At 41.6% G+C, this 17,011-nt stretch overlaps 1 protein-coding gene across 15 annotated transcripts in view; it reads right to left on the bottom strand.

Annotated features, from left to right (window-relative positions):
* Nucleotides 1-4,502: 4,502 nt before the first annotated feature.
* nfixb (nuclear factor I/Xb) overlaps nt 4,503-17,011 on the bottom strand; it is a 137,596-nt gene continuing 125,087 nt past the window's right edge. For 11 of the 15 annotated variants that reach the window (XM_063471237.2, XM_063471228.1, XM_063471232.1 and 8 more), the window contains 3 exons: nt 16,789-16,936; nt 14,396-14,487; nt 4,503-11,407 (listed from right to left, as the gene is read on the bottom strand). In XM_063471237.2, the coding sequence (XP_063327307.1) occupies nt 11,393-11,407; nt 14,396-14,487; nt 16,789-16,936 (255 nt within the window). In that variant the 3' untranslated portion in view covers nt 4,503-11,392. The remainder of the gene's footprint in view (nt 11,408-14,395; nt 14,488-16,788; nt 16,937-17,011) is intronic. The other 4 variants (XM_063471238.1, XM_063471233.1, XM_063471235.1 and 1 more) reach the window with 1 other exon arrangement.

Below are 17,011 nucleotides of genomic sequence, written 5' to 3'. Positions count from 1 at the left end.
ATGAAGATGGGTGGATATAAAAGTACCATAAGATTTAAAAAATGTAAACCAAAAAAAAGACTGAATTTCTTGATAGTTTTCACATAAAACATCTGCATGTTGGATTGTGAGGGTGAACTGAAATGTTGTCGACAACCACAAGACCTGAGGAATGTCAGCGGGACAGGAAAAGAACAGGTAGAAAGGATGAACACTCATGTTTTCACACTTAATCATGTCATATATGTCATCTTAATCCATTAAATAGTTTTTCTGCCTGTTAATCACAACACCCACTGAAATAGAAATGTTTAAGCTCATTCACCCTACTTTGTACAGTCCTGATCAAAAATTTAAGGCCACTTGAAAAATGGCAAAAAAAATCACATTTTGCGTGGCTGGATCTTAACTAGGTTCCAAGTCGAGCTTCAACATGCAACAAGAAGAAATGAGAGTGAGACAAAACCTTTTTTTGAGTATCCAATTTATTGAAAACGCCGCTTAAACTGAAACAGGCTGCTTTACAGCTGATCAAAAGTTGTAAGGCCACACCTCAAAAAAACCCTGTAAACACCCCAAATCAAAACTCAAAGTTCTAAACATGAACTCAGTAACGAGTAGCGTCATCGTTATTGTTGATCACTTCAAAAATTTTGTTGCGGCAAGCTTGATGCAAGTGTTTCCATGAGGTGAGTGGGAACATTTCTCCAAGTGGTGAAGACGGCTGCACGAATGGCATCTGCTGTCTGGAACTGTTTTCCATTTTTGTAAACTTCCGTTGCCATCCATCCATCAAAGGTTCTCAATTGGATTTAGATCAAGGGAACACGCAGGATGGTCATTAAAAACATTCCAACTAACTGTCTTGGTGCGTCCCACCTTAGCAGTGATAGCCTGCTGTAAGAGACCCTGCTTATGCAGTTCACGTTCAAAAGGAAAAGTTCTTTGCAATCAGAACGTCATGACACTGTGACTACCTGACAGAAAATGACACTGAATCCACATTTTTGCACAGATTTGGTCCTTTAAAGGTGTGTAGTCCTAAACAAGATGAGTTGTAAGATGAGAAACTGCATCTCTCCACAGACGACAACAATTCACAAACATCTTGATAGTTAACGGCTCATTTATCACCACTTCTTTATCGCCTCTCGATGCAGGACTTGCCATAGTAGTGCATCATTAGGTGGAAGTTTTCGTTCACCTGTAAAGTAATCTCAAATGTTTTGAGTCACTCGCATTTAACGTTGACCAAAACGGTAAATATTCATTTATTAATGAATACTCCAGCATCACTCTTAGCTTCACATAAGTACTGAAGCATCATACCAAGTAGTATGATGGGTCGTCTTTATGTCTAGATTTCTTCAGTCCTATGTAATTTTACTGTGTTCCTCAAGTGTGGCATTATACTAAGTCAGCTGCTCAGAAAATAAAGGCAACTCTCGGTCATCACAGTACAAAATACAGTCAGTTAAGTGTCAAGGACACCAATCTCCCCAGTTAGAAATCAGAAGCCATTTCATTTCACCTCCTTTGGTGTAAATGAAAGTGACACCAGGTGCACACGCCCATGAAGGGAATGCTTTTGCTGGTTCTGAACACAAACCATTGGCTCTCTTTTGATCCCTCCTCACTGATTTTGCTCTAGTTTTGTTTGTTTTTTTGGCTAAACCTCTACAGTCCTGCGCTGAACGTTCAGCTCCTCCAAGGTAAGCCTATGGCAACCAGGTCTGCAGTTTCTCCAAGTTGTAAGAGTGTGGGGAGGATACCAGGAGACAGGGTGTTACTTAAGAAGAGCTGGACAGGGCCGTAGAAGATCATCAGCCCAGCTGCAGGACCGGTATCTGCTCCTTTATGCGGGGAAGAACAGGAGGAGCACTGCCAGAGCTCTACAGTATCGCTTCCAACAGGATACTCGTGCATGTTAGATTAGATGGATTAGATAAAACTTGATTAATCCCTCGGGTGGGTTCCTCCGGGAAATTCTGTAATGTAATGTTCTGTTATGTTTGTGGTCAGAGTGTCAGAAACAGAAGGCTGTTGGGCCCAAGGGCCCAACAGCCTTTACTGGGACCTGTGCTCATAGATAAGTGTCCCCAGACCTAAATCCAACTGAAAACCTCTGTGATGTAGTGTATCAATCTGATGGTGCCACAGACTGTGGCTATACCTGTATTTAAAAGTAGTGGCAGTATCAAAGAATTAGGTGGTAGTAACTAGAGATGGACCGATCCGATATACAGTATCGGTATCCTGACCTAAATTACTGGATCCGATATCGGGGAGGGAAAAAAAGTAATCCGATCCATTAAATATCACAAAAGCACGTCGGAGCAGTATGCGTCACGTGATAGTTGTGTGCGAGACCTGTCGGCGGTCTGGAGTTCACACCGAAAGCATCTGGAGCCTTGCTATGTGCTGCCAAACCAGGTGTTGTGCCAAGGTAGGTATCCCAGACAGAATTTGTTTCCCCTGCGTCGGGAGCACACGCTGGGCTTTCCAAATCACAGACAAACAGTCTCCCACATTCTTGATTTTTAGTTGACAAACACTTCTTATAACGACGAATTACTACTGAAACTTTGGTTTTAGCTCTTTATACAATAAAGTTACAGAAGGATAAAAATAATTATCAGGCAAAATGTCATTCGTTTGGTAAAATAATCCCGTCTGATATCGCGTGAGAACAATAAATATATCATTTTCTGTTGTAACCCTCAAACTGAATGTTAATGTAACGACACTCATTTTTCACTTCTTCACAAACAAAACAAACATTTTTTTCATACTTGTGTTAAGTTTGTATAGAAATTACACAAAATACTGTCTCAGGTTAAATGTGATAGAAACAGCTTACACTGGCATTCATCTTGCTAAAAGATGAGTGTCGTGAGAAGCCGTGTTTGCATTTATTTGCACTGCTTTCCACTCTGGATGTCTATTTATGTTAAGCTTTAAGTATAAAAGGGTCCATTCTGCAACCTTTTATTTTTCCAAGTTGTTGAATATAAACATTATTTTGTGCTGATATTGCACTTCTTTTTTTTCAGAACCAAAGACTTTTTGAAACCTGTATAAAACTGCATTTTAAATTATTTTTTGAATATTACTTTAAACACTGAGATTTAAAGTTCTGCTAAGAGTTTAAATAACAAGCTCAGTATTGCTGAACTGCGAAATATTTTGGGTGCAGTGTATAGAATAGAATACAAGTGTAATAGAATAGCTTTAGTGTTTTGTCTTTTAAAATTTTAGGATGAACTTATACGAAATCCAGCAAGATGCTAAAATTTTTTTTATTGATTATAAACATAGACTATATCGGATTAATATCGGTATGGCAGATATACAAATTTATGATATCGATATTGGACATTAAAAAAGTGGTATCATGCCATCTCTAGTAGTTACCAGTGATGGGAATAACAGCATTACTTTTTTCAGTAACGAGTAATCTAATTACTATTTCTATCGTTACAACGCCGTTACCGTTACTAACAAGAAAATGCGGTGCGGTCGTGTTACTATTTTTCAACAAACAGACAGTTGAAGCTGTCTTCAGGTTACCGCACCTTATATCAGTAGCTGTAAGTAATCTGGGCGCTACAGCTTTAAGCAGCTGCGCGCGCTCCCGCAGACGGTAATCACTGTCTGGCAGACGAGCACTGTTTGGCATAACACCTGGAGCTAAGGGGGCAAAACAATCGCATGAGTGCTGCTGTTTGACTGAGGTAGAATAAAGTAGTCGTGGTAAGCCAATCACATGACCACTTAAAGACAAAGCAACAAGGTGATATATACCAGTTTTTAAATTGTGTTGATAGACAATATATACGCTGCGTTTTTTTCCTCAATAGTTTCGTCACGTTTACTGTCTAAGGACAGCGCTAGCAAGCACTCTCTGCTTATGAGCAAAAAATAAAAAAACAAACAAAACAAAAACATTTTTTTTGTAACGCAATAGTTAATTTTCAAGTAATTAATTACTTTTAGAATCTTGTAACTCAGTTACTAACTCAGTTACTTTTTTGAAGAAGTAACTAGTAACTATAATTAATTACTTTTTCAAAGTAACTTGCCCAACACTGGTAGTAACACATCAATTAAATCAGTATTTTTATTTTAAACAGAAGCCCAGTTTGAGCTGGAACAACGTGTTAGTAAATCTGACCCCGACTCTTACAAAATCTTTGGAAAACGGCCCCGACCTCTGCAAACATCTTCCTGTTGAGTTTATGGGCTCAGTCCTAGAACAGCTCTGCTCTGTAAATTTTGGTTGTTACCCAATTCATACTACAGTAGGAGTTGTTACTCAGCATCACATCTGGTCACATCTGGTTTCCAAAAACCTGCCAGCCACCAGTGCTACCCCTCGGCCTCCTAGTAGATGCATGTGTGGTATCAGTTTCCCTCAGCTCATCAGTCCCAGCAGGCAGTTACACAGCATTTCTGTTCAGAGTGTTTCTCCTCTTGCAGCACTGACGAGGACACGGTAATAAAGACAGGCGACACAGGCAGGATACAGTCAAGAACATCCTTTTATTCAATCAAGTAAAGGTGTTGCTCTTTTCAAACTGTTTTTTTATTATTATTATGGAAAAGAAACTGTAATTAACACATGCATTTCACCATGGGCTCTGGGAGGTGTGTCTGAGGATGGGACGCGGCTCTGACAGAGGGGAAGGAGGGGGAGGGGCACTTGTGGTGGGCGGGGTTCAGGGTGTGGCGGGGTTAGTCTAGCTTGGGAGCTCAGTCACTATATCGCTAAACAGCATCCTTAAAACAGTGATAGAAACTGAGCGAGGAAAACTTAAAAGTGAAACATGCTGACGGTTGGGCCACAGGGTCCGACTGGGCTCTTGAACGGTGCAGGGGTCGGATACTGCAGACGCCCGCCTCTCGACTAAAGCACACACACACACACATACACATTCACACACACTCGCTCTGCTGTGTGACCTGTTTGTCTCTGATATGGCTTCTCAGCTATGGCGCTTTCACTCGTCAAGGCTTCGCTGATAATACTGCTGCTGGCTTCATTCGCTTAACGCAAAAAAAAGACATTTAAACGTTGCATATACTTTTTTTTTTCTTCCTTTCTCTCGATTTTGCTGGTGGAACCTCACGGTGCTTACATCTAATGTTTACAGGATTTGGAACCACATGACTTTGGTGGATAGTGATGGATCGATAAGTCACATTTTGTAAGGATTGTGCTGAATCTCAGTCTCTGTGCTGTGGCACCGCTCTGTTTTTAAGGTGCTTTGAGTCATTTTTCATGTTTTTTTCTTCTCTTTACAAGAGCTGTTCTCATTCACTCGTTTTCAAGATGCATAACCAGGTCATAATGCATCGTCCATCAAGACGAAATAATAAAAAAATTTCAAATTCAATTAAAAAACAGAAACAAGGAAACCTGCAAACGAACAAACCTGCCTACACTAGCAGTCCTGCTGGTCACCACCCTCGCCTAAAGCCCAGTATCACATTCCTCGTGCTTTTATCCCTCCACCTTTCTTTCTTTTTTTTAAATCCTGTGCCCTTGTCCTCAGCACAGCCCAGAGCCCTGTGGTGTAACTTGTTCACTTACATTAGCTGTTTGAATGGAGAAGCTGAAGAAGATGGGTATGGTAATACAATGTGAAGCGTACAGACAAGAATAACATGTGAGCTAACTGCATTCTGCTCAGACAACAAAAGAAAAAAAAAAAACCTTTGCGTATTCTTCTTCTTTTTTTTTTAACCCCGCCGTTCAGAGAAAAGGGAGAAAAGGAAGGAGGGGGGAAGGAAGTGGGAGAAGGGTACGCGGCTACAGACTACTCCAGTGTCCAAGATAGACAGACGACAAGATACAGAGGAAGAGAAGCAAGACAGAAAATATTCTTTTTTTTTTTTTTTTAGGTTTTGTCTTTTTTTTTTACGTCTTTTCTTAATAATTCAACAATAAAAAGAGGAACTAAATCACACCAATTTCCTTTAGTACTATGTATACTGCTTGAAAAAGCTCTGAAGAATAGGAAGAGAAAGATACAGAAGAAGCATGAAGGAGGGGATTTTTTTTTGAGATGGGCACTCAGGATTACAAGATGGAATCTGTGAACAAAAGGCACTTTTTAGGGACAACCTTTAAAGATGCTCTGAGTCTATAACACTACATCACCAAACAAATATTTATAATCATTTACAGCGGGGAAGGGGATTGGGGGAGGATGGTGGTGTGTGCGTGTGTGTGTGTGTGTGCATGTGTGTGTGGAGGGTTGGGATAGGGGGGTAGGGTTCACATTGTTGGTAAATTGATGACAGCACCCCCCCCCAGCCAGACAGAGGCCGCTAATTCCCTCTTTCTTTCTTTCTTTTTTTAAACAAGTAGACATTTACATTAAAAAAACCAAAATAAAATAAACATTTTCTTTAATTTCTATGGACGTCATCATTGGTGGTTTAGACTGGGGAATCCGTACTTGTGCATCTCCCAAAAATGGGGAAGATCTTGTCTTTGTCCCACGCTAGATGTGTTGGACACAACATGATGGAGAAAAAAAGGAAGAAAAAAAAACAAAAACACAAGATCTGATGTGATTATCATTTTTTCCCTGTTTTTTTGTCCTGCAGTGGCGATAAAGTTCGGGGAGGAAAAATGCCTTTTGTCCTACAATGAACCTCTCACCCCCCCGCCCCCCTCCCTCGGTAAATACAAAAAGAGAAATAGAATAACGCACATTTTCCTAAAATTTGCTTTTTTATGATAACACTTAGTTCTTGTTTATTATTATTTATGTATAATAGAGACTGAATGTACTTTATTCTTTTACGAAAGCACCAGTTTTCATAGTGATATATATTTTACGAGTTGCAAAATTGTTCCTTCAGCCCTCCCACGGTTTTTGAAAACAAATGAATAGAAATGAAGTTTTTTGTTTTTAAAAATGAACAAAAAAATGTAAAATAATTTCCCCAAACTTACTTACAAAGACTGGGATTTTTTTTTTCTCGCTGCTCTCATATTTAGAGTCCCGGAGCAGGTGGACTTTAAAACAAACAAAATCCCCTCCCCCCCAAAAAAAGATAAAACAAAGAAAAAAGAAGAGGGTTTCCCTCTTTTTGTGTGACACCCTCAAACAATCGCTAACAAACAAACACAATTCCTCTACCAAGGCATTGCACATGGCTCAATCAACATACATCATTTAGTTTCAAGAACAATACTTCCCATCAAGACACGAAAGAAAACAACAAAACCTAATCTGCTTTATCTTTTTTTTAACCTCAACTACGTCATCATCACTTGTTGTCTATGTATCTACTGTTGCGTTTGCCGTCCTTTAGCTTTATGTCCTGTAACGCGGGTGTGAGCGGGTTTACAAACTGGTACTTTAGCTCAAATCAGCTTTTTCTGTGTGTGTGTTTTTTTTCTGAGATGCATCCTATGACTGTGCGATGTACGCCATGCTTCAAAAAATAACTAGACTGCCACAGAGCTTATCTTGCAAATAAAAAAAGTATATATCTATAAATATATATGTGTATTATATATAAAGATGCTTGTGATTATCTAGTGAGCTGTCACCGTGTTTTTTTCTCCCCCTACTGACATAAATGTTTTTTTTCCACCATTCACTATAGCTTATATGTGAGAAAAAGAACCTGAATTCATGTTTGACAAATTGCATAATGGGAATACAGAGGCACTTCCATAGATTAGAAAAGAAATCACCTTTAGCCGTCGTTAATGTCTTACTCAGCGGAGCTAGATCTCTCTACGAAGCTGATGAGATGATCGCCATCGATTGGCCAGCTATGTCGCGCTTTTCCCTGCAGTGAAGAACGTGGCCAGGCAGTCCAGTTATTTTGTGAGGTTGGATGGGTGATTAGCTTTTTAGTAGGGCTAAATTTGTGGGTTGATTCTTTATATAGTTCTAGATAATGATTGAAAGCATAAAGGCCTCCTCAGATTGTCTATCTTTAAGACTTCCCTTTGAATTCAGTCGGGCACGGGGGACGTGTTAGTAGTGAGTGGTCTTCGTAAGTCTGTGTGGAGATTGTTTTTTTTTTAAAGAAGTGGCGATCTGTGCTCTGCAAGTGTGATTCCATCCCAGTAATACATCCACTGATTTGCAATACTAAGTGGTGGTCGATCTATTGTAACCATTACAAAAAAAAGTCTGATAAGGTTGGCTGGCATGATTGTATTAGTGCAGTTTTTTTGATCTATAAGGGCTCTTCCATTCACCATAGCTCAGGGGGAGTGCTGGTGCGTGTGTGTGTGTGTAAGTGTGTGTTGTGGGAATGCTATATCCAACACTAACAAGCAGCCTTTACCTGATCCTGTGCACCGGCGTTTAAACGGGCACACCCGTGATCCGTCCTACTGCTAAGCCTCGGCTCTCGTCCCCTCTCTCCAAAAACAGCCAGATATGTCACATATTCATTTTGCTCCGCAGTGTGGCCCCCTCTGCTCTTGGAGCAGCGGCTCGTCTGGGAGTGTAAACAACAGGGTAAACTTTAGGGAGACAGAAAGAAGAGCTACTCTCTCCTTAACTCTGGGTCCCATCTTCAGCAACCTTCCCTCCTCAGATCTGTTTTCTATCACTCGTACATCCCCACCAGCAGCCACTAGCTGTACCTGGATCCAAATAGTAGGCGCGACTATTTTGTCTTCTTCCCCTGACCGTTACGGCCGAGCAGGCGATCTCCCAGAAAAATTAGCTTCCTGTGATTGTCAAAACCCTGGATTGTGTTGTCCTACAGGAGACGTTCATCTGGCACTGAGAGCGAGCGAACCGCGTCAATGGAAAACAACTCTTTGGAAAATATGCTTGTTTGATGGACGTTTGAGAAGATTCATGCCACTCGTGTTGATATGGCGCCGCAGCTAGCTACCAATTAGGTCACCTTCACATGAAGCAGCTAGCCTGGCTCTGTTCAAAGGTAACGAGGGTCCCCGCATTCCTGTGAATCTTACTCCCTTCACCCCAAACAGTCGCAGCAGTTTCCTGGTTCTGCTGGAGGTTTCTTCCTGTTAAAGGGGAGTTTTTCCTTCCAAATGTCACCAAGCACTTGCTCACAGGGGTCATGTGATTACTGGGGTTTTCTCTGTATTATTGCAGGGTCTTTACCTTAAAATATTCAGCACCTTGAGGCAATTAGCATTGCGATTTGGCGTTATATAAATAAAATTAAATAAAATTGAATTAGTCAGGGTAGTTCCAATGTAATAGAATCAGGATAAAAGCAAAGTGAAGTGGCAACTAAGGAAATATATGCTCCACCTCTGGTGGAAAGTGAGGCCAGAGCGGAAGTGCTGAAAACCTGGGCTTTTTCTAATGGCCAGCAGGGGGCGACTCCTCTGTTTGCAAAATGAAATCTGATTGTATCCAAGTCTATGAGGAAACGATCCTCCGTATCACTTCATTTCTGACCTCAAGAAGTACTTTTGTAATGAATTCATGGTCTCAATCGCTAAACTGAAGTCTTCATTGATATAAACTCTGGCTGAATTTCTAGTGAAGCAGTCATGCTTTTGCATGCGGCTACCCTGTGTTCCTGGGTTTTAAGTCAAAGCCACAGTTAGCTTATGATGTCCAACTGCCAAAAAGCTCGACTTAACATATGCAATCAACACTAGTTACCCAGTGGATTACTTTCAAATGCTTTGTTCTTTCTAGGATTCTCACAGTAACGGTGTTTCCACATGACACTACATTCCAAAGCTACAAAACACCTGAGCTGCCGTCTAAACTGTCGCAGAGTTGATTTGAACATTCCTAAAAAAAATGAGCAAACGGGTTTCGGGTCTTAAACCCTCTTAAAACTGCTCATGTTCTATATGGATACATCCATATAAAATCATCATATAATCAAAACAGTCACTGGGGGTGCAGGTTTGGTGGTTTTATTACCTTTGGACAGAACCAAGCCAGCTAACCTCAGCTAAGCCAACCAGCTGTATGATGTAGTGGTGCCAATCCCCTCATCTCAACTCCCTGGAAAAAAAAGCAAATAAGCATATTTCCCAAATGTTTTTGCAAGCACTACTTGATCTGGGTTAGCTAACCACCCTGTCTCCACTGCTTCAACATACCGCTTCTGACTGTGTTTCTCTTTAAGGTGCTGTCATTCAAATACAAAACAATTATAAAATAGTACAAATCCAAAAAAGGAATAAATTCAAATAAGAGAACACACGAGAGATAATAAAATCATTCATCTACATTACATAAGGGCAAATTGGGAACCAATAGCTGCTGCCTGTAGCTGTGAAGCTGTCAGTAATTATATAGTCACACTGTGATTTTCAGTGTGTGTGTGTGTCTGTGTGTGCACAATGTTTGGATATCTAATTAAGGTAGAAAGACTTCACTGGGCTTAAAAAAAATAAGAATGAAATAACACAACACCACCACCTATAAATACTACAACCTAAATGTGAGACTGGGCACGTGTGTGTGTATGTGTGTGTTTGTGTGTGTTTTCATACATGCTGTGGTCATGGCACAGACTGAGTGATTGTTCTGAATGTGTGTCATGCGGGGAGACATGAGAGTGAGCGGAGGCCAATGATCTGTCGAACTGAAAGATCGGGGTTGAGGACGTGTGAAGGCTTCTTGTACCTCGGGTTTGTTTCCTCTTTAAAATTTGTAAAATAGGCAAGTCTGGTTTACCTCCCATGCCTTGTAGGTAAATAGTGCACATCTTTAAGATTAGTGTTAATTGATTCAGCTTGTAGTGCAACCCTTAATCAAGTTTTGGCATGGTCACTAGTTAGTAGTAGGGTGAAAGGGGCTATTTTAGGTCATTCAGAAGGATAGAAACATTGGTCATTTGGATTTTGTTTTGAGTGATGACAGACATCACAGGAGCGTGGACTGCAGCTTTCCCTGGAAACCGAATTGCTTTGATTAGACTGTGACTTGAATTTGTATTTGTTAGACAACTGATTTTTCTAAGCCATTTGTTACACAATGCGTCTTTATAAAGTAGGAGAAGCCGACGGCTTTTCATCCTCAGGTTCCTCCTGCGCTGCTGTGCTGGTTCGGTGGTTTGAGGAGAGATGCCTCCTTGCTGCTGCTGTCCCCTTACCCCCCCTTCTCCCTGTCATCCCGGCATCCTCTTGTCCATCTACTCGTCTTTCAACGTATCCATCTTTGCTTGAAACGGGTCCTGCCTCTGACTGTGTGTAAATAAGTCCAGAGTTCCACTAAAAGCGTCATGCTGTTATAATTTCCTGCGTTGCCTGGTTACATTTTGTATCAGGTGAGACATACTGTCAGGGCCAGTCGGTGGGTTGGTTGGAGGACAATTATTATCCTGCGGGTTGTTTCTCTGGTTCTTTTTGTGTTTTTTTGTTGTTGTTTTTCTATTTCTGATTGTAAAGAAAGAATTCTAGTTGCTGGTTTGCACACAGATCTTGTCAGAGGAACCAAGACTGAAAAAGAATAGAGAGGGAAAGACGGGATGAGATTAGTGACAAAAATAGTAAACAGCTTAAATAAACTTTATGCATTCCTGCACAAAATGTGACCCACTGTGTTTGTTCAAAATAAACTGGGATTACCACTTTGCAGCTGCATGCTTCCACCAACCAGTGAAGCTGCAGTTTACCTGCGTGTCTGACTCTTTACTGTTGGCCACCAAAGGTTAGTGCAGTCATTTCAGCCTCCTACCAAATGCTAAACATCACCACAATCTTCTCTCTGTTTCTTAGTTATGGCGCCAATAATGCCCATAAATGTGTTTGAAGAAAATATGATGATATCCTTTAACCTGTTTGTTATGAAATGCTATCATCTTTTATTCTAACACACTGGTGTGAAAGTTTGTCATAATTTGAGTAAATACACAAATTTGCACCAAATCCGAATCAGTTCATCCTTTAGTCTAAGTGAACATTCCTGCCAAATTAAAGGTGTTTTCTCACATGAGGTTGCTGTGACCTTCACCTCTGAGCATGGATGATCAACCTGAAAACAATGCCTGTAGCCACACCTGTCACCAGGGTATAGCTGTATAAAGAATGACCATCCAAAGAGCAACTGCACCACAAATGGTTTCTGAAAATGTCTGCACACCGTGTTGGCTTTTGGCTTCAGGGGGTTCCTCTAGTTTTTAAATACAGTGAATGACAGAACTGTCATCTGGGCCTCTAGCCCAGCTTATTACCATCGAGTCTGTTCATTTCTGGAGAGAAGTACAGTATGTCTTGAATTTGGCTGAGTAGTTAATAGCTCCTAATAGCCAAGCAGCAGCAGGGAGATAGCAGTCTGGCGCTCTGTGTCACTTGCGCCTTCTTCACGTTGAGTTTTCTTCTCCTCAGCATGAGCAAGGAGCAGAAATGGGTCACCGCCACTGTTGTTGGCTGCCCTGCTTGGCCTCCAGGATCTGGCACTGTGGGCTGGTGCACCAACATTCTAGAAGTCAAGCCTTGGAAACTACTCTGCGCCTCCAGGGAAGCAGCCTTTTGTTTTGTTTGACTCTAACAGGTCGCATGAATACCCCCCCTGCCTCCCTCCTGCCTCCTGCCCTTCTCAGCTACCCTACTCCCCTTGGGCACGGTCCCAGCAGGCCTTGGGCATTGTAACTTCTCCCTTCTTAGTTACTCTGGCTCTCTGTCCCTCTGTGTATGTGCTTACAGACACACACAATCCATCTATCTCCCGTGAACACTCCCACTAAATCCTTGGCAGCAGACAGTGACCACCCTCTTTTCTTTCCTGCCCCCCTCTCGAGCAACCCCTTCTCAAATTCAAGATCAACTGGCTATGACATCATGTCTGGTTGCCGGGGGTAACGAGACGGCCAGGACGTGACTTCTATAGGGGCCGAAACTCTCTGTTGCTCTGTTCCCTCCATTTCCCCTCTCGCCTTGCCCTGCTGGTATCTAGTTTCTCGTCTCGCCTGGATGTAGCACCCAACGTTTGCCACTAGAGGGAGGACAAAGCCCACCGCTGGTCCTTAGCTGCCACAGGCTCGTTTTTGAGAGGATCTTTGTTTTGTAATTGATCTTTTAGTTTTAAAGTGGACCATTAATCTTTTCATGTCACTGCAGAGACACGTGTAAACAGTTGGTGCCGTGTGTGTTTTAGCTACGCATTGAAAAGTAAAACCATATTTCAGACAATTTGTCCTAGTCGGTACAGAACATCTCAACTTTTCTATGAGACACATAGCCAGAAGTATTTGGTTACCTCTGTCCAAATACATTTGTGTTCTTGGTGCTATATTTTTTTAATGTTTTTATGGTTTAGGCCTAATGAAACCAAAGACATAGCGGTAAGTAATATTTTTGACAACAATGTGTTGGCAACAGTTTGGGGAATCCGATATTCTGCTACACACAGAGCCAGATCCATGAAGAAATAGTTTTAATGTGAATTAACTTCACTTGGCGTTAAGGGGAACCCTGACTGCAAGTCTTTATTGCCTAAATTCAGTGCTTTAACTCACAATAATGGCCTTGTGGTTAAAGAGCGGAGGCAGTTAGAGGAGCAGATTAATACCCACGGATCTTGAACCTGATGTTTAACAATTAAATACAGTTTGTATGTGATGTTCGCGTGTCCACACAATTTGACCACATGGTGTGTGCAAAGTTCCACTTCCAAGAAAATAGAAACAACTTAGAGTTAAGGAAAGTAAACATTTGATCAGCAAAGAAGACGTTTATGAAGTGATGGAACAAAAAGAGATGAACAGTGAAGCAATGAAGGGTAAAGAGCGGAGTATAATGAGCGGAGGGGCAGAAATGGAAAGGGAGAAAAGAGAGAGAACAGAGGGCAGAGAAACAAGGGAGGAGATCAGCAAAGCAGTTTCAGATGGTTTCCATGTGTCGACGAGTGGAGCTGAGCTGGCTCCAGGCGGGTGTGGTTGGACATTAATGAGAAAAGTACTGGTGGTAATGGAGGAGGCACATGAATGAGGTGCAGGGTGGTGAAGGGGAGGAAGAAAGAAGGTGAGAGAAGGAGAAAGTAAAAGGCAGAGAGTGAGCAAAGTGCGGTAAAGCTAAAAAGACGGAGAAAGTGAAGTAGGAAAAAAAAAAGGGGGGGGGGGCAAGAGGAGGGAAAGGAAAGGAAGCAAGAGGAAGAAAAAAATGCTGTGAGTAAAGGAGCCTGAAGGGTAGGCTCCATATGTGCCAAATAAACAGTTGAGCGCATATGGTAAACCACACACGTACTGTAAAATACAGATGTACAAATGCACACATTGATGGCGAGCTGTGGGATGGTGCGAGAGAAGAGGTGGAGGAAACCGTGCAGCAGGTTTCAGGCAGTGAGGGAATAAGAAATATTTTGGCGTACATCCACGCAGTTAATAAGTTTCCAGAGTTTGACCAGTAATTGCAGCGAAAACAACTGAGTTTCCTCCTCACTCTCCTACAAAGTGAGAAAAACTGCCAGTATATCAGTGTAACTCCTACCTGTGTCTGCTGCGGGATGTTCAGAAAGTTGTTGTCCCGTGATCCGATGCCGACAAACCTGTTGGGAGCTGTGGTGCCTGGCGTGGAGTATGCTACGGAAACAGAAGGAGGACAAAAAAATCATCAGTGCCAACTAAACAGCTAGCACTGCAACCTCTCATGGAGTCTTAACTGGAAAGGTGCAAATTCTGGGAAGTAAATGTTTACACTCATTTTATGAAAGTTCATTTTAAGAAAGGTGTACTACTTTCATGACTGTAAGCTAAACCGAATGTAGCTACCTGCTTGTTTAGCTTAGCATAGCATTAAAACTAACCATAGGCTGGATAAAATGCGATGAATGTAGCCACGGTGACACCACTTATTTATTGGGTTGTAAAGCACTCTTTTAAAGCTCCAACAATATCTTTTTGTCTGCTCACATGTTGTTGTTCTTTTTTTGTTTTTTTTAAAGAAACAAGTGACCACACACGGCTGAGCATAGAGTGCTAGCTTATCAGGTAACGCTAGCAAGAACGCCTTGGCTAGCAAGCGGCACCCATTAATATTACAATTTCTCTCACCAGAATTGATTATACAGACAGCAGGCCAAAATATTTGTTAGATTGATCCACTAAAATTCTCTAAAAGGCAACAACACCTCAAACACCGTGTGAGAGATTCCTCTACCAGAATTATAGAAAGTAACCAGAAATACAGCCACAGCCCACTCTCTCGACATTCACCTGACAATCAGAGGGCCACACTATCTGTTTAATTCTTAATGACTTTTAAAAAGAGTATAATTCACTCTTCATTTAATAATTATAAAATAAAGACAGGACCCACTTTTTTCAAGACTAAGGAACATGGACGTCTATGGGTTTAGCCTGTTTTTGGATTCAGTCATTTTCTGGCACTTTAGTGTTGACTTTATTATGCGTTTTTTTTTATTGTTTTTTTTTTGGTTTTATCTCTGCAGGTTGACACTTGACTAAATAGCTAGCACAATCCAAAGTTAGCAAAACCACTGGAGCCAAAAAAACTAAACAAAAACAAAACATAGCCATACCTGTTTAAAACCGTGATTCTAAGTTCAGCGAACTGACGTTACCTTCATGTGATTGAGCGATTTAAATCTTTTAAACTTTTTCTCTTCTAATTTTGGCAAAAAAGCAAATCATTGTAAATGGTCATTGCTTCAACATGCAATGGCATATATTAAACCTAATAGATTTTGGGAAACAGGCGCTTGCTTCTACCGAAAGTACAGCTATACATCATTGAGGTCACTAAGACCCCCTGGAAATCTGGCATGCAAACTCAGATCTCCCCGGGTGATTAAGGCTACTTGATAAACTTCGTTGGAAGCGATTATGCACACTGAAATTCTGACACTGAGGAGTCAGGGACATTTAAAACCCAGTGGCATCAACGTCTCTGACAAATTTAGGGCAGTTTGAGGTACCCTACGGACTCCAGAATCTGAATCTCACTGAGGCATTCAGAGATGTAGTGTGTAGACTTGTGCATATGTGTGTCTGTTTGAGTGGAGGAAAGGGAGGACAAGAATGAGAGACAGGAAGGAAGATAGATATACATCCACGTGTTTCTAAGAATTGGAATAACATAGATAAGACATAGAAGACTTTGAGACGCTGACTGGGGGTAAAACAAAAACACTATATTTGAAGGAGAGCTAAAAACAAACAAAAAAAGTGCTCCATCCAGTGCCCCTCCTACCACAGGTGAGAAAATGTACTGTATGACTGACAAAAATTTAAATGCACACCCTGTTCTTGCTCTCTAACAACTACCATGCAACAAAAAGAAGTTAAAGCAAAAGAGGTACCGGTAAGTTATTCCATAAGGTGTCCCAATCTCTACTGGAATGTTTTTGGAGTCCATATAAATTAACTGCCCTAAATTTGTGCCCTTTCATAAGCAACAATAAGTTAAAAATAAAAATCTTCTTATGAGGTTTAGCGATGAGCCCAGAGAAGGAAGAAAAGAGGTTTTAGAAGTAGAAGAAGTGGAGCGGTGATGTAGCTTTCTCACACCAGGCCACGCAAAATGGGTTCAACATGTAGAGCCCCTGAAACTCATGGGACCTAATACAGAACCCTGATGAATGCCACCCAAGTCCATAATGAAGACTACTTTGAGCCAAACCTTTGATGGCCTTGATCTACTCTATTGTGCTCCACAGTATATTCTGTGCTTGCTGTTATTGCCTTCCACGGGGCTAGGGAGATGCGATGCTGGATACACAATGATGGGGCGAAGTTGGAGGAAGAACACTGACAAAGGTCCTTTGACTGGAGAGGGTTGGGATTTTCTGATTTGTTTTTTTATATTTCTTTTTTTTTTGGTGTTGGTTTGGTTTTGAGAACGGTCTCTGCGGGGTCACTTACACGGAGATGCGGGCGAGGAGAGTCCGCCGTCAGGGGGCGTGCTGTTGGGTTTAGAGTCGGGCATGGGAAGGGGCACTGGGCGGGCCACTGGGGGAGGTGGAGGCAGCAAGAAGGAGCCTGGCATTTTGCTCTGGCCGCTCCCGTTTGGCTGCAGACAACACAAATAGGGTCAGGAGGGCGACATGCGACAATCCGCAGACACGGAATGAAAACAGGACGCAGC

This window comes from Pelmatolapia mariae, linkage group LG4 (assembly GCF_036321145.2).
Source record: "Pelmatolapia mariae isolate MD_Pm_ZW linkage group LG4, Pm_UMD_F_2, whole genome shotgun sequence".
NCBI lineage: Eukaryota > Metazoa > Chordata > Actinopteri > Cichliformes > Cichlidae > Pelmatolapia > Pelmatolapia mariae.
The sequence above is the reverse complement of the archived record's forward strand: the minus strand, read 5'-3'. Positions and strand labels throughout refer to the sequence as shown.